The following is an 18,415-nucleotide window of genomic DNA, read 5'->3' on the forward strand; positions in this document are numbered from 1 at the left end:
TATATTGTTTTTAATTCTTTAATGCACACACATACGAAGAAAAATAGGAGGACAAAGAGACACCTGAACTCTTTAATGAACTGCTGAAGCTGCAATGTAACATAGCAGGCATCGTTAGCCCCTAGGCTGCATAGTAAATTAAAGAAATCTGGCACAGTGCCTTTAAGGCAGCCATGACCTCCATCCTACCATCATGCCTCAGTGGGGTCAGTTGTTCTTTGCGGAGACCGAAGATCAGGGACAAACTAAAGGTTTATCATTTGTCCAGGGAGGTGGGTGGGTTGATTATGGCTTATATATACCCCTGGAAGAGAACTAGGATTACAGGTAAGTAACTTATCCTTCTCTTCCAGGGGATCCTCATCAATAGTCATAAGCACTGAATCGAATAGCAAGCCCATCCTGAACTCCTGCGGACAAATTATTTAGAATCAAGAGCAGCTGGTCTAAGAATTGGAATACATTTTGCCAAAAGGCCTGGCCTACTTGAGTGTCTGCTCTCGTATCTGATTCAAGACAACAGTGTCTTGTGAATGTATGCACCGACTTCCGAATAGCCTTGCAGATCTCACTGATGGGGACATTGTGCAGCAAAGTCACAGTAGCTGCCTTTCCTCTTGTGGAATGAGCCTTGGGAGTGTCCACAAGGAGCTTATTAGACAAATGGTAAGCCAGCTTTATACACGACACTATCAATCTGGAGAAGGAACGTTTAGAGGCTGGGAAACCTGTTCTGATGGAACCGTAATTTACAAACAAGCGATCAGACTTCCTAATAGCCTTAGACTTGTCCAGGTAGAACTTTAAGACTCTGTTTAGGTCTTAAGAATGGAGAGACCTTTCAGCTGGTGTGGTGGGATTAGAAAAGAAAGTGGGTAGCTAAATGGACTGACTAATGTGAGTCAGACACCACCTTAGGTAGGAAAGAAGGGTGGGTTCTCATTACTACCCTTTTATGTGAGGTATGGCAGGGTCACTTTGTGAATCAGCTCAAAGGGGGACCCAATGAGCTTAGAGAGAACCAGATTGAGCTCCCAGGGAGGAGAAGGGGAGCGGATTGGGGGAAAAACCCTTTAACCCTTGCAAAAAATCCTTAACCACCTGAAGATAGATGGTTGGGAGGGTGACTTTCTATATGTCGTAATGGATGTAAGGTGGACTTTTATGGAAGCAAACTGCAGACCTGAATTGGCCAAATGCAGAAGATATGGTAAGATTACCTCCTCTTGCCCTTGAGTCGGCTGGAACCCTTTTTGCACACACCACATATAGAATCTCATTTAAATGCATAAGAACGCCTTGTGGAAGGCCTCTTTGATTCTTTTAAAATGTTCATGCACTCCTGAGGAGGTCTTAGGTGGCCATACTGTATGAACTCAGAAGCCATACAGCCAAGTTCAGCGAGGGAAGGTTAGTAGGATGGATTCTCCCGTTCAGTTTGGAGGAGATCCGGCCTGCACAGAAGCCTCCTGTGTGGACGTTCCGAGAGATGTAGAAGGTTGGGGGTACAACCACTGTCATGGCCAGTCTGCCTCGATCAGGATTATCCTCACGCTGGAGTGGTAGAGCTTGGTTATGACCCTCAGGATAAGAGGAAGTGGCAGAAAAGCGTACAAAAAGTCCCCTGACCAATCGATCAAAAGGGTGTTCCCTTTTGTCCCTGGCAGGTTAATATATAGACCCAAAGTCTTGCCATTTTTATTGGGGTCGTCCACGAAGAGATCGATACTTGGATGACCCCATTCTCGAAAGATGTCTGCCACCACCTTGTTGTGCAGAACCCCATCTTGCTCATCTTCGAAGTGACGACTTAGGGAATCTGCTTGAGTATTTTGTTCTCCTGGCAGGTGGACTGCTGTAATTGAAATTTGTCTGCCCGGAAACCAATGCCAGATCGCCTGAGCCTCCAAGGATAGGGGCAAGATCGGGTCCCTTCCGGCTTGTCTAGATAGTACATTGTGGTCGTGCTGTCCGTCTGGGCTAATATGGAGCTGGCTTGAATGGAGGGATGGAGGGATAGAAGGCCTTCAGGGCTGGATAGAAGGCCTTCAGGGCTAGATGCACGACCCGTAGCTCCACCATATTGATGCGATATTCCTGCTCTTTGGTCGACCACAGACTGAGGTTGAAGAGGGCCGATGTGGGATCCCCAATCCTGGAGATTGTGTTGGAGTTCTGATGGAATGGGACTCCCACCAAGAGATGTTTTTGGCGAGTCCTTCACGGAATGGAAGATTTTGCTGCTGGGAAAGGAAGACCATGTCATCCCATCAAGCCGTCCGCTGATACCCATTGTCCTCCAGATCCTGCTGCAAGGGTCGCATCCTCAACCTGGCATTGGGAACAAGAAAGATGTAAGATGCCATTGACCCTAGGAGAGAGGCACCTGCCGGACTGACGGTGGAAGACTGCGAAGAAGCTGGTTGCACTTCAGAGTGCTAGATGAAAGTCTCTCCTCCGAAGGATAAATTATTCAGGCATTGGAGTCTAGTGCCGCACCAAGATAGTGTATCCTTTGAGTAGGTTGATGAACTGAGTTTGTCAAGTTGACGTGAAGGCCCAGCCGCTGTAGCAAAGTTAGACCGGTGGAGTATTGGGTCTTTACGCACTGCAGAGATTAACTCTTCAGGAGCCAGTCATCGAGGTAAGGATAAATGAACAGTCCCAGACGGCGTAGCGCAGCTGCTACTACTGCCTTGCATTTGATAAATACTCTAGGGGCCAACTTCAATACGAAAGGGAGGTCTTTCTACTGGTAGCGTTTGGCCCCTACCATGACGCAGGAACTTTTGGTGGCGTGAGCAGACTGGTACATGGAAATATGCATTGTGAAGATCTATCGAGCACACCCGGTCTCCTTGCTGAAGGTGAGGATATATTTGATGGAGAGCCAGCATGCAAAATTATTCTCTTCGGATGGACTTGTTCAGAAAGCGTAGATCTAATATAGGTCTGAACTCTGCTTTGCAAACGTTTCTTTCGCCCCAGAAAGTACCTTAAATATACTCCCTTCCCTCGTTGAGAGGGTGGAACTTCCTCTATGGCAGATTTTTATAGGCGAGTGGCTACTTCTAGCTACAGTAGTTGCAGCTGGTGGCATGTGGATTTTACTGTAGTGATTGCTGGAAGTGGACAGCAAAACCAAAGAGAGTACCAATTCTAGAGCGTACTCAATACCCATTTATCTCTTGTGATACTGCGCCACTCTTGCAGATGATTAGCAATACTTTCCCCACTGGAGTGGGTCATGGCGACAGGGAAAGCGACTGCTCATTAATTCGTATGAGTCTTCGTCGAGGAAGAGGACTGGTGTGGGGCACCGCTACAAGGGGAAGAGCAAAGCCCTTGGTAGAGTGTTCTGGGCTGGTGGTGATGTTGCCTTTGTGACCATTGAGGGGTTTGAACCCTCTGATGAAATGACCCGCAGTCGTACAGCCTGTTTCTACGACAGAACTCCTTTCTCTTTTCAAGGCCTATAATCTTTAGAGTAGCAAGTTCTGTCTTCATCCTGGTCATTTCATTGTCCGCGTGTGTGCTAAGAGAGAATGTCCGGAAAAAGGCAGGTTTAGAATACGCTGCTGGGCTTCCGGCTTCAGTGCAGTAAGTCGGAGCCAGGATGATCGCCTAGCACATATTCTATCTGCATAGGAATGCGCAGATAGAGTTGCTCTATCCGCTGCAGCGATAATCATCTGGTTCACCACCAAACTCCCTTCTTGGAGAAATTTCTCGAAGTCTTGACGACGCTCTCTTTGGGCAACTTGTCTTTGAATCTTTCCAAAGAATCCCATAGGACCATATCATAGCGACCTGAGAGGGCCGAAGCACTGGATACCTTCAAAAAGTAAGCTGAGGTGCCACAAACTTTCCTTCCACAAGAGTCCTGGGCTCTGCTCTCTTTGTCCGGAGGCACCGTTGAAGAGGATGCTACTGCACGCGTCTTTGTTGCAGCTGTCATAATTATGGAATTCGGAGAAGGATCCGCCCTCGGGAACTGTGCTTCTTGCTCTGGGGGCTTGTACTTCAAGATCCTCGCAGGAGCAGTCTTGAGTGATGCCGGCGTGAAGGTGTCCATGACCGGCTGAAGGAGCCCAGGTTGCAATGGTCTTGCCACTGACCTTTGGTGCAAAGTCTAAAAAATAACAGAAGATAATGTTGTGAAGTGGGCATATCCATATTCAACTTATGCGCCCCTCTAGCCAGCACCTTGTGGAAGGTATTAATATCCACCAGGGAGATTCTCGAAGGTGGCCTGTCCATGAAGTTGGAAGAATAGTCCCTTTTCGAAGAATGCATAGAGGATGAGGATCACCAAGGTGATCTATGTCTTTTACGAAGGCTACATGCAAGGGACCTCCTTCATGGTTATGGAGTTGCTGTCCAAGAACGTTACCGACCTCTGTGAGAATTAGTAGGAGAAAGGTCTGTACCAAGCGAGCTAGAGGCGAGCTGTGCAGAGGACTAGAGTAGTCCAGAGGTTGCTGCACTTGCGTTGTAGAAGACTTCTGCCAGTGGTGCAATGGTAACAGCCATCTGGGAGATAGGTGCACAGAAGGTGATCTCGGTCTTCTGTTCTCTTGCTGTGCAGGAGAATCCGCTGTCTGCAGTGCCCCCTTCTGTGTCTGCCCATCACGAGACAGAGAAATGGAGTTGCTCGATGTTGATAGAGGCTCCTGTGGTGAACTCTACTGCAATCCTGAACGGATAGAATTTGAGCGACTTTCCGATGGAGATTGATGTGTCGACGCCGACAGGGATGAGTGCCTCGACGTCGAACGACGTTGCACCACCAAGACGTTTTGAGCCGGCATCGAATGCTGGGAAGACGCTGATAGCGTTTGTAGGAAGCTGCCTCTGTATATACTACACCAAAATGAGGTATAGTGTGTCCAGAGTCCAGTAGAACCCCAAAGGTAGGCAGAGGTAAAAGCAGATAGAACTTTACTCTCTATTTGTGGTAGTGTGGGCTAGCAGTATCAGCGGGTAGTGTTAAGCATTTGTTGTACACACTCTGGCAGCAAATGATGTCACACACTCAATGACTGAACTCAGACCAAATTTGTTTGTATCAAAAATATGAATTTATTTTATTCATAGAACCAAGCCAAGCCTGGTGCAGGTAAGTGAAGTAAACGTTTTGCAAAATCATATGCAATGTTTTACAGTTGAATGCAGGTTCAAATGCAGTTGATTGAATTACAGTTAAGTAAATGTTTCAAAATTACTTTTCAGTTACTTTAAAGATTACTTTGTATGTTACATCCTACATTACATTTTAAGTTACTTTTTCTACTCAGTCTGATATGCCTAGATATCACCCTTGGACATTTTCTAGAGAAAAGGTAAGTAAATCAGATTTTGTACATTTGCAGTTTCAGTGCGTCATACAAACCAACTCCACACTTAGATCAATTTATGGAAAACAGTCAATGTCTTCCTATGGAGAAAAATGAAGTTGAAGGTTTGAAGGTAAGTACTTGTTTGTGGGTGTTGGTATTCCTGAGTTAGAACCAGGGTTCCCCCAGGGTCAAGGATGTACTCTTGAAAAACCCTCAGGGGCACTAGGGCGGCCTAGTGCTGAGGCTCAATGTTATCCAATGGGGGATAGGGGGCCTCCAGTTGGAGGCTGTTCACGAGCAGGCCACAAGGTTGTGGGAGCAAAGCTCCTGGTGTTGGGCTCAGGGCAAAGGGGGATCCGAGTTAGAATCCAAAGTACACCCGCAGCACCGGCTGGTTGCAGGGTGCTGTTTTGGCATCGGGTGCCCTGTTGATTTCAATAGGGACTCTCTGGTTGCAACAAAGACTGCAGGCTCGGGGACGAAGATCTTCTGGAGGTGACCACAGGTTGGAGAGGTAAGTTGGGATGCCTGGGGACGCTGGGACACTGTCGGTTGGGCCACCCAAGGCCGAGAGGTGTGGGGTGCAGGGGTGTCTCTAGGCGTCTGGTTTTCTTACCAGCACTGGTCGCGGTCAGGGGGATCCTCCAGAAAGGGGCTTCAGGCTTCGCTTTGAGATTCAAGGCAGGTCAGAGATGCCCAGATCTCAGGGCAGGATCGCCGGGGAGACCTCCTTGTGGTGTTGGGCCACTCTAACTCAAGCTGTCAGGTGCAGACTCACGGTTTTGGCTGGGGCCAGAGTCTGTGGGTGAGCAAATCCGGTGCTCTCGGGAGACAAAGTCTAGGGTTTGGAAGGCAGGACAGGTCCTTCGGGTTCTTGAGGCTGCTGGCTGCAGGACACACTGGGATTACGCTGGAGGAGGTTCTAGGTGGGGACAGGTCATTAGGGCTGGGGCCAAGTCAGTGGGTTTCCTCCTCCTCTTAGTTTCATCACAGCTTCTTTGGTCCTTCTTCTCTTCTTCTTGGTCGGTTCTTGTCTGCGGAGGCAAAGTTCTAGGTTGCCCCTAAATACTAGATTTAGGGGTGCTACAGGTACGTAAAGGTTGGGACCAATAGAGTACCTTCCTTGGGGTGGGTACACCCCCTACTATGCCACCCTCCAGTGGGAGGGGAGCATATGCCTCTCTCTGGTTGACTGGGTACCACCAACTGCAAGATGGCAGTTACCGGGAGTTGTGCTTCACCTCACCTCACCTCACCCAACCTGACGGATGGGGTTGGCAAAGGTGGGCACACCTCCCGTCCTCACTTTTTTTCTAGCTGATTCTCCCGCCCAAAGTGGGGGTCAGAACCAGTGGGGGCCAGTTGCTGGGAGCAGCAAACGCCTGGGGCAGCTCACAAAAGCGGCAAGCATTTGAAGCTTCCCTTCGTGGACCCTGTCCACCAGAAAATATCTGTGATGCATGAACATTAATACTGCATAACTGTAAACTAATGCGATAAACACATACATACTTCTACATTGAAAAACATCCCATCACAGGCTACTAGACTGCTGCTTTTAATACAGAGTGCATGGTTCTAAGTATGTACAATCAAGTTATCGTTCTTCACACTTTATTCAGTCTTACCCTCTTTTGCTTGGTTTATTTGCACCTCTGAAAGAACTTCGGTCGTGTCCCAAAAAACAGAGAATCCAACCTCCAAGAAATGTGTCTCCATGATACATTGTGGATTTTTCAAACCAATACTGGATCAATTGTGATTCAATCTATTTTAACTGCTCTTTGTCATACCACTTTCTGTTTTCTGTAGGAACACCTTATTAGACAGATACTGAAATCCTTAAAAACTGTTTTCTTGCCAATGTAAGGATTTATAATTGTTTTTCCATTCTGAAAATATGTACAGTTTGTGGGGAATATAAATGGGAATGTGCCTTTTTTGTTTTTAAAGATCACTCTTTCATAGTCCATCTACCACATCTCCTTCTGTCTTTTCCAGAGACGACTCACATGGGAGACCCAAGGAAAGACCGACAGGAAAACAAGCGGGGGCACCCAGTCAACACAGATATCCAATTTAAAGCAGGTCTTTACAACTTTCTGCAAATTGTGTTTGTAAGATAAACAAGTATTTGCAATACAATAGGTCTTGCATTAGTGTAACTTTGAGCTATTGGCATTACATACGATGTTTCTTATTTTTTGTTTTTGGTAAAAACATATCCCATCAGTAGCATAAGTAATAAAAGATATTCCACAAAGGAAGGAAAGGGTGCAGTACCACATGCTATTACTAGGTGACCCAGTGGAGTTGTAAAGAGACCTCTATTATCCACATAAGATACTGCACCTTTAATGCAATTATAAAGAGAAATATTGCAGTTTGTGATAAATTTCAGTTTTATTGGAAGTGAGATTTGTTAGCCTGAGTTTTAAAAATGCACCATTGTTGTTTATTTAAATGGTACTTTAAAACGCAAGCTAGCAAAAATATCACTTCCAATAAAAAACAAATGGAAACATATGCTTAACTGAAATTTTTCTATTTATAATTGCATTAAGGGTGCAGTACCTTAGATGGCTAATAAAGGGCCCTTTACAACTCCACAGGGACACCTAGACGCAGCCTGTGGTACTGCACCCTTTTCGTGCCTAGTGGAATTTTAGTTTATTACTTATGCTACTGCTGGTGTATTTTTTAACAAAAAACAAACAAACACATTACGATTTGCAACGCCAATAGCTTAAAGATTCACTAATGTCAGACCTATTGCATTGCTAATGCTTGTTCAAATAGCAGTGGAGTAATCTGCACAAAAAAAAAAAAAACCCATTTAAATACCCTATTTTTAAAAACAAAACTGCCAATAAATGTTCCCACATTTGAAATTTTGTGCCCCTACCCTCTGCTTCTTGTCCCTGAAGATACACACAACCAGCGATGGAGGTTTCCTTGCTCAATAGATGTGTTGTAAATAACCGGAAGGATTGCTGTGTTGTAAATAACCGGAAGGATTGCTGTGTTGTAAATAACCGGAAGGATTGCTGTTCAAAGCACAATCAAGAAAGCTAACAATGCAAGTTCTCTATTGATGGACTTCATTGCCACATTTGCCTTCAGTTTAATCTGTAATCAAACTGGACGTCTACCTCCACAATTCAGCCGCAATTGTTATGGGCATCCAACATAGGATCCGAGAGACGGGGCAAACGAGTAACCACCATACATATGACCACATTTATTGATCATCTTCATTGTTGTCAACTTTGAACAAGACCCAGAGCTAAAATGTCACATCCCAATTTCCTGCATCGCAAAGTCAGACCTTGGTTAGTCAATGATCTAACTGGCTCAGTTAATTTCCACTGTAATACTATTTAAACGTGCTTTTTACGCCGGCACCAAATCAGGACCATGACCTTGGCTTGAGCTGCATTGCGCCCCGAACCATTGGTGAACGTGTGCTATATCAACATCTGTTAACATAAGATGGTTACGGCTTCTAAATGTATGAAACACCACCTGGTCCTGCAGACTCGTCAGAGCGGACTCGAAGCGGTGTCAAATGTGTACATGAATGGACACGTCACACGATCTTCGACCTTAGGATTGAACAATCCAGATGATTTGATGCACACAGGGAAAGCATTCATGAAGAGACCAGACTGTTACACGCGCACAACCCTTACGCCAGCCATTGCTTCCTGCCAGCTTATGCAAGGTTGTGTTCTTGTCCTCATCTTCACTCCCAGCAGATGCAGTAGCAAATTATGAAAAGCTATATGCAATTTACAATTAATACTATTGCAACAGTTATCCCACCAACGATGTCAAACATATAAACCCGAACCTTAATTGAATAATCCCCACATAAACACGCTTGGATCCCAGAACAGGTCCAAGTGCCAGTTCTGAAGTTGGCACTTAGTAAGAAAAAGGATTTAGAATGGGAATGACTTCCCTTTTTATACCAGGATTCTTGCAACTCCAAGCCACGATTACCTAAAATACCCAATAGTAATGGAGTAACCATAACTTACTCAGTGTGCCCAAGGCAGAAAGACGCAATGTTATGTGGAGCTCCGAGGAGGCTGACGCGGATCTTCTCATCTCGGTCAGCAGTGATGATGTATTTGTCATCTGGGCTTATAGCCTGAAAAAAAGACAATACTCTGCCAATTAAATAATAAAATGCATAGCCAATTACTCCTAGTTATGATGCGCCCCGCCAAAACACATTTGAAATGAATGAGGTGAGTGAGGTAGATGGTTAAAAAGAACAATTTGATTCTAGATTCTGTTTTACTGAAGTTGGAACATTGATCTTCCCATGATGCATAGGGAGGTGAAGGCAGGACCAGGGGCCAGAGGCTAACAGAACCAGCACCCAAGGATACACTCACATGTTAAGACAATATAATCAGAAACTGAATCACAGTCCATGACATCTCGTGCTCAGACGCCAAGCAGAGTGTGGCATTTCTATCTCCCTACGCCTAGGACATATTGTTTGGGGACAAGGAGCTCTAGATTTTATGTTTACCTTGTCCACTGGACAAGTAGGCCCAACCCCTGCAGCACAAACCCCTCAGCTGCCAGTTTACAGTATGACAGTATGGATCATTGAGAGGTTGACTGCCACTAATGGCAAGATTTGAATCCACATGTGTACGTTGTTTTAACTTGCATATATGATTCATTAATACTACAGTCTTTCCTATTAGCACAGCACTCTAAACAAATGCAGTGAGTCCAGCTTGCAATACTGACAGGGGTTCCAGTATAAAATCCATGTACACATTTGCAAAATGTAATAATTAAAGCTATTTACTCCCAGGATGCTTCCTAATTATAGTCAAACACACACCAGCATGATTGAATGGTCAGTGATGGTTTGCTTTAAAAATAACTGTACACAAACAATTTCCAAAGTAAAAACATTTTGTCAAACTATTATCCAACTTTAAATACAATGTTTGAGGCATCATCAATTAAATCCTGTTTGATGTATGACAATATAAACAAACCAGGACTAATGAGGAATCCGTGTAAAATCATGGTAGACGACATTATGAGCAACGTAAAAATAAATTAGGGCTCTGATCCTTAAAATAAAACAGTATATATGTACTTCCATTGGTGCAGATTTACAACTTACAGGAATTCACTACAATTAACAGGAGCGGCACAAAACTAAACTCAAAGCAAAACTTCTGTAAATTACATTTTCTAAAGCAAAACTCTACTAAGTGATAGCAAATTCACTTTTCCTACCCCCACTTTTCCCACCTTGGAATAATCATTACACTTGCCTTCGCCTCAATAAAACTACCAACCTCTTCCAGTGCGGGAAGAGATTGAAGAGGTGTCGCATGATGGATTAGTTGGTCCCCTCATGTGTATCAATCATGTCTAAAAACAATAACCATGAAGTGCGTAGGGCACTGCAAGGAGAACATTTGCAGCAACATTCACACAGATGGTCCACGACTTTACTTTAGGGTTTCAATCCAACCACACATTCAAATATATCCAAGATTTGAAAATCTCAATAGAGTAACTCTATATCTAAACTCTTGAAAATGTACTATTGATTTAGCGGTGTATTTACAGATTTTGCTTTTGTCCCGTAATAAGTCTCTCCAGTTCTCTCTCTGCTTTGCCGATATAAAACACTCCTGTGATGATCTCAGGTGGGTATGCTCTTTTTTTTTAAATCTCCTGGTGTTTTCAAGTTCCCTAAATTTTTGTTGTTCAGAAGTGATCCTCTAAATGTGTAAACTGAAAGTAAGTTAAGTGTTTCTCTAATAAATCTTGATGAAAACTGAAATTAAGACATTTTTCTTATCTGCTTGCTTTTGAAAGACTTTGGTACAGATCTCATTTTCCAAATGAACAAGAACATTTAATGTGAGTTTTGGTTACTCGGTTCCATGATATTCTGTATTAAAAGCTCATGTGTGCCATACTGAATCATAAAGATTTCATCAATGTATCAGAAACAAATAATCAACCCAGCTGTCCATCTTGTGTCACTGTAAGCATGTTCCATCTCAAATGTTAGCTAAAGATTAAAGGTGCTATCATAGCTGGGGGAGCCAGGAAGACTCATCGATGTACCATGATTTTGTAGGTAGAAACATCAGGTAAGTACAGCAGGATGCAAAACATTTAATAATTCTCCCACAAAAAGTACTTCGCTTGGAAGTGATGCCCATTCTACAGCCTCTGTACATAGTGCGTTTTAATTAATGGTGTATAACCACCATGTGTAGAGCATTTCAAAAAGATTCACCAAAGAAATCTTAATAATTAAACATCTATAGACTTTCAAATATGAAATCATGCTTTATACTATTGATAGAAAACCATCATTAAAATATTTGCCCAAGGGTTAATTAATTGAGCCATACCCAGAAACAATGGAGCCAAACTGAGAATCAGCTAAACATTTAAGAACTTTTGGCAACATATAAAGTCTGAGTTCTTGAGGATGTTTTGATTGCAAAACACGTTTTATCTTGTCTGAAATCCATTCAAGTTGCTCTGCTCTATTCAATATCAAGTCTAGGGCCTCTGGAAATTCCATTGTTAGATCACCTTCCAAGTTAATTTATATGTTTGAGTCATTCACATATTTATTCGCTTGCCTTCTGCAATACTCGGAGTGCATTATCAGCAGACAAACTCTTGTCAGCCATCTGTAAATATTCTAGCTGTTAAACAATAGCTGTGATGCTACCCAGCCTTTTTAACTAAAGTGGTTATGATTATCCATTTTGTTAAAGTTCAATTTCTCTAGATCACTATTGACCAGTATTTCAAAACGGACCAGTGTTTTGTGAGACATGGGTGATGTGAACGTGCTTTTGGGTTTAAACCCTTTGTACACACTTTCTTTGGGATCTGGCAAGCTCTTTCTAAATTACTAAACAAATATTTCAAGCAAACTCATGAACTTGAAGAATGAAACATTGATCTCAAACTGGTTTGTTTTATATGTAGGGACAAATGATATTCCCTTAGGCAATAGCTTCATTTGAGGTTTAGCTATTTTGGGGGTGGAAATGTCTACATAACTTCCAAAACTCCTCCTCTCTTGCTTTGTCCTTGTCCTTTCCTAGTTTTTCTTTTCAATATCTGGTCTCTCATTTGTTGGCGGGCTTATGGACGAAAAAGAAGAATCCTTTCTGAATAGTTGGCACTTTCACACCCATATTTTGTGTGTCAAACACAATTTGGTTTTTTGAGGTGTCTGCCAGTTCTTCATCTGAAATAATACTTTCTTCTGATGTTACTTTAGTGCCTTTTTATTTTCTCTTCTTCTGGACTACACTTCTATCCAGGTGTACACCTCATCCAATTTATAATCTATTATGTCTCCTTTGAATTTCATATTTTTTCAATGATCTCTCATGTATACACCTCAATTGTTTAATTGACTTCAAGTGTGCTATTCCATTCTGTATTTTCAAAGAGTCTGGACATTTCAGACATAATTTGTGTAATTTTCACCTCTAAATCTTTAACATGTCGAAGTTCTTCCACTGTGCGAAGAATGAGGTCTAATAAACATGTGTTCAAAATGGAGTACCATCTCGCGATAAATCTTTTGTTAGTTTCACTTAATATCGGTTTAAGTGTGACCCGTGGTGCTCTTGGAACACATTTGGTTTTATGATATTGAATCAATGTTGTAGCATGCAGACTCTTTCTAAGAGGTGCCATTTTCTCAAGGAGCGTTACTTCTAACACTGTTCAAAAATCAAAGGGAAATAGAGGTCTTTGTGATGTAAAAGGAGACATTTCACAGGAGCTATAGAAAAGCATGAACAGTCTACCATGGAAAATAAACATGCACTCACAAACTCCTTGCTTCATTATTGATTAAATAACTTCAAAAGGGAGTCTGTATTAAACAAAGACCACACACTTTCGTAACTTAGCCACACAGCGACAAAATTATTTACATAGTTACAAAAACAGGCATTCACCGGACTTACAATCTTTATCACGTCGAAACACTGGTACCTCTTGGGTGAAAATGCCAAACTCTACTGCGCTCAGTTGTATATTCAGGACCTATTTCAATGTGTCTTAACTAAGTAATGCAAGGAGCAAAACGGGGAAAGCATTAAAGAGGAGAACCAGGGCTTTGTACCAGCACCAGAAAAAAGCTGCATGCGATAGTAAGAAAACTTTTATAATGCATTTTCAAAGCCATCGAGTGCTACAATCAATAGTCGAGTTTGTGCTAAACCACTGTTTATTTTGACATAAAACAACACGTCCCTTACACTGCAAAAAGGTAACCAAGTAAGACTTAGTCACCCTTATGTTGGCACTCAACATGGAAAGATACCCCAAAACCCGACCTCCTCTTTCAAGGTGCATGTTTGTCTGGAGTCTGCCATACTTCAGAAGCAGCCCGCTTTACTGACGTGGATGAAAGATGCAAAGTCTATAGGAAGGCAATAGGGAAGCCCTACTGCTTTTTGGTAAATGAACATTAGGCATTTTTCTACTTTTTAAATACTAATACTGCAACTCATGTTTTATCTTACATTTAACAGTTTAACGTTCTTTCAGGTCCTATTTTGTGTTTAATGTTTGTTACTCAAAGTTACATCACCTTGGTAGATACTGGCAAGGCAGGACAGACGAGGATGCTCAAGAGCGAGGATGCTCAAGAACGAAAGAGGTGTAGTGCGTTCAAGTCCCACAAACATTCCTGGAGTCTCCTCCTTGAACTTCTACCCACCAGATGAGTGAACGGGAGGAGGAAAAGAATACAGACCACTCTTGGGTGGAATTGGGTGGGTTCTTTCTCTGTAGCATGGATGAACATCTACCCACCAGAGGAGGGAACGGGAGGAGGAAAAGAATACAGACCACTCTTGGGTGGAACTGGGTGGGTTCCTTCTCGGTAGCATGGATGAACATCTACCCACCAGATGAGTGAACGGGTGGAGGAAAAGAATACAGACCACTCTTGGGTGGAATTGGGTGGGTTCTTTCTCTGTAGCATGGATGAACATCTACCCACCAGAGGAGGGAACGGGAGGAGGAAAAGAATACAGACCACTCTTGGGTGGAACTGGGTGGGTTCCTTCTCAGTAGCATGGATGAACATCTACCCACCAGATGAGTGAACGGGAGGAGGAAAAGAATACAGACCACTCTTGGGTGGAATTGGGTGGGTTCCTTCTCAGTAGCATGGATGAACATCTACCCACCAGATGAGTGAACGGGAGGAGGAAAAGAATACAGACCACTCTTGGGTGGAACTGGGTGGGTTCCTTCTCGGTAGCATGGATGAACATCTACCCACCAGATGAGTGAACGGGAGGAGGAAAAGAATACAGACCACTCTTGGGTGGAACTGGGTGGGTTCCTTCTCGGTAGCATGGATGAACATCTACCCACCAGATGAGTGAACGGGAGGAGGAAAAGAATACAGACCACTCTTGGGTGGAACTGGGTGGGTTCCTTCTCGGTAGCATGGATGAACATTTGGTCTTTACAACAAGATTTGAGTAGTAACTCAATCCTTGAAACCCAAGCTTATAAGAGTGTTTGAGGCATAGCATTGAGACGTCTTTCCATTCACCCTTTCTTTGCTATAAAAGAAAAAAAAGCATACAACTCCACCTTGTTCGGGTTTCCAAAGTGTCTCATCCTTCTCAGCCAAGTGCCCTCTGACTTGATGATGGGTAAGGTTGCTGTCAAGCTGTCAGAGGGAATTTTCAGTTATTCCGGGCACCAAAGGAAGGAATTTGACAGACAGCCAGTCTGACCTCTCGATGTTCTCACAGGTTTATTCACACACTAACAACTTCCCACGTGGGGACTCTTTGTGCGCCAAGGACAGGCCTCTTCAGCACAAACGTGCTGGAAATAGAGATGAATGGCTTAAAGGACACTTGCAGAGAATTCTAGTTTCTGGGCCGTGAGTTTGTCATCTGGAAAGTCAAACTCATGGGCCTCATCTTCACTCACAATGGCCTTTGACTACAAAAAGAAATGTGGTGAAAAATCCAGGAGCACGCTCCAGCCAGAAGGGTAATGCAGTGAAGTGCTTGGCATCGATAGTGCAACCGGGAAACATCTGTGTGGAAGAATGCATTATTGAGTTGCCTTTCAGATATTAAGATGAATTTTGAACTTCACAGAACCATACTGAGTTTTTGGGATCAGAGGCAGAAAACCCTATTTACTTGCTGAGATTAAGTTGGATCTTAGACCTTTGGTTTTACAAAGAAGTTGCAAGTCTAGGCTGTGTGAAGTATTTGAAGGAAACTTTACTAACTGGTAATCCAAGTTCGACAGCATGGAAATCTTAAGTGAATTGACAGTCAAAAGATCAGCCTGCGAGCAAGAATGCTATATAAGAATACTTAGCAAGGAATTTTGTTGCTTTTGTTCGCCATGTGTGCTCTGCTGATCAGCTTTTGAGTACCTGCACTCCTTTTATTTGAACAGTAATGGCACTTCTCCGTAGCAAGCAGCCGCTCTGCAACAGTGAATACTTGCTCTTTTACATTTCCAGTGCAGACATCGATGCACATACGCCTACCTAAGGGCAGATTTTTTTTTAACATTAGTTACAACCAAAAAAGTGATAGACAATAGACTTGTTTACACTAAGGCTTTCTTTTTTCAAAATGGAAGAAAGGGCAGAAAGGACGGACACAGAAAAACGTCAGTGTACCTTTAAGACTTCAGGCTTTCCCTGCTACCATGTGCAGGGAAGGCATAGTTTCCTACGACTTAAGAGCCGTTGGGGTCCACGAGAAGACAGAACTGTGCATTGTATGAAAGTGTATCCACAGAAACCTTTAACAACACTTTGTGCAAGACTTGAATGTGATTACCTACATCTAACAAGACGCAAGAGGGATGTCGCATAGTTAACAAAATTAGAGGTCCTTCCCATGAGATCAGAATGTTACGCTCATGCCCTAAGCTCATATATTCTGAAAGCTGCTCTGGCATCTGAATAATAATTTGCTATTCACGTTTCCAAACTTGCTGCCAGAAAAAAATAATGCGAACATTGTGTTTGAAGTGCGAGGCATTGTGTGTTTTGGATTGACGTCAGTCATTTGGCACACCCTCTTTTAAGCTTCCCAGAAAAAGAAGCCATTTGAAGACCAAGCACTGGAAGATAATAACACTGCACGATATTAGTTTGGTTCTGTGGTAGTCGTCAGTGGCCCTCTTGCAGGAAGGCACTCGAAAACATTATAAGCCTCAATGTAGTCTTAAACTTACTTTTTCGTGTAACTTTTCACATCCACTGTGGACAATCGAGGAATTTCATTATGAACCCATCTCGTGGTTCAATCTGCCACCATTTGAACTAGATTCATGGCTGAGTAAAAAGGGCTTTAATCAGTGCTGTTCTGTTGTCTCTTTCATTGTATGTTTTAGATAATAATTCTTTGTTTATGAGTCTTGTTGGTCTGGAAGCTAATAGAGTTGGGACCATTATTAAGCTTCTTGCTGGAAACAAAGGGATCGGGATTTGAGGGCCTTCTCTGGTTTTGCCGGACTATGGGATAGCATACAGAAATGAGGAGGCATGTCTTGCTGCCATCCTCAAGTTCCTCTTATCTACTCATCTGAAAGATCAAGGCATGGAAAAGGAGGAAAGGATGAGGAGAATCACCCTAGAGGCCCTGGCTCCCTTAAATAAAAAAAAAAAAAAGTCTGCTTCTGCAGGAAAACACTTCTCAGAGTTATATTCAGATGTATCTACATCTGACAACAGTGATTAAATAATCCCATAGGCTGATGAAAGAGGGATATCCTTGCAGACTGTTGACCCCCTGTTAGAGAAAGGATGAGATTTACTATGGTTGAGAATCCTGTAACATTACTGTGATAGATTCAGAAGACCCCTAACATGGAGTTCCATTCCTCAGCATGCGCTAGACAAAGTCATGCAGGAATGGAAAAATCCTGATAAAATGAATTATTATATTTCATGTTCCATTTCTATCCAGAGTATATGAAATCCAACTTACCCAATACGGTATATGTCGATTAAGCAGTTACAAGTCCTTCTTAAGTTGTGTGCGTCATTTATTGATCATTGTGTGTATCTGCAAGTGTCTTGCCCTGCTCGGTGTTATGTCTAAGGCTGCTGGACCACACTACCCCCTAATAGAGCACCTGCAGATTGCGTAGAAAGCCCTGTCCACTAGTAAGGGAACCCCTGGACTCTTTACAAAGTATATCAGATTCTTGATATATCACAAAAAGAGCACAAGATTCCCCAGCACGTGCTCAAAAACATAAAACAGTCAGTCAATGTTGACGGGTGTGTCGGCCTCTTTTTTTATCTTCTTGTGATCGTAGATCCACCATTCTCAGCCAACACGTGTTTCGTCGATTATCGGGCATCAAATCCCGCGACTTCTTCAGGGCTCCAAGTGCAGAACGTTGTGCTTTGCTTCCGGTTAATTCCCACTCACAGTATTGCTGCTACTCTAGTGTCACAACACCCGTTGTGTCCGTGTTCCCTAATATTGTATATGCGAGCCGGCAAACTTCTACAGATTAATATTCACACAGAGCTTTTTAAGTTGATAAACACTCAGTCACTGGCAAACTTATACAAAGTTATATAGATTTACTTCTAAAAGTCAAATTTGCCATAATTGAAAGGGCCTCAATGTAGGCTGTTGAGGGTTAAACGTCCAGATAGGGTTTTAAGCCTGACTGGAATTACAGCTTGGAACAAAGTGACTCAGTAAATGACTTGGAACAAACAATTAGACCAAACTGCACCTGTGCTCAGCAGCACCTGTATCAAAAGCAGGGGCTGTCTCCAACTAGAAAGATATGGACCTAAACACAGAGGCAGAAATATCGTGGGCTTGTCAGTCAGTCTAGGACTGAAGGCTAAAGTATCAACAGAATTTAAACTTTTTGGGTTTGTACCACTGGTAATTGGGGATATTTCTGCTCACTGGTGACAAATAAAAATTCAAACTGTGAATCACTGTTCTCCCAACAAACCACAAGATGGAGTAGCAGAGGGGTAATCATATGATCCATGGTCAGTC

At 43.0% G+C, this 18,415-nt stretch overlaps 1 protein-coding gene across 2 annotated transcripts in view; it reads right to left on the reverse strand.

Annotated features, from left to right (window-relative positions):
* Window positions 1-18,415, reverse strand: part of WDR4 (WDR4 tRNA N7-guanosine methyltransferase non-catalytic subunit) — a 104,030-nt gene that overhangs the window by 48,180 nt on the left and 37,435 nt on the right. For both annotated transcript variants that reach the window (XM_085620753.1, XM_085620754.1), the window contains exon 5: window positions 9,383-9,495. In XM_085620753.1, the coding sequence (XP_085476879.1) occupies window positions 9,383-9,495 (113 nt within the window). The remainder of the gene's footprint in view (window positions 1-9,382; window positions 9,496-18,415) is intronic.

This window comes from Triturus cristatus, chromosome 8 (assembly GCF_964204655.1).
Source record: "Triturus cristatus chromosome 8, aTriCri1.1, whole genome shotgun sequence".
NCBI classification, from domain to species: domain Eukaryota; kingdom Metazoa; phylum Chordata; class Amphibia; order Caudata; family Salamandridae; genus Triturus; species Triturus cristatus.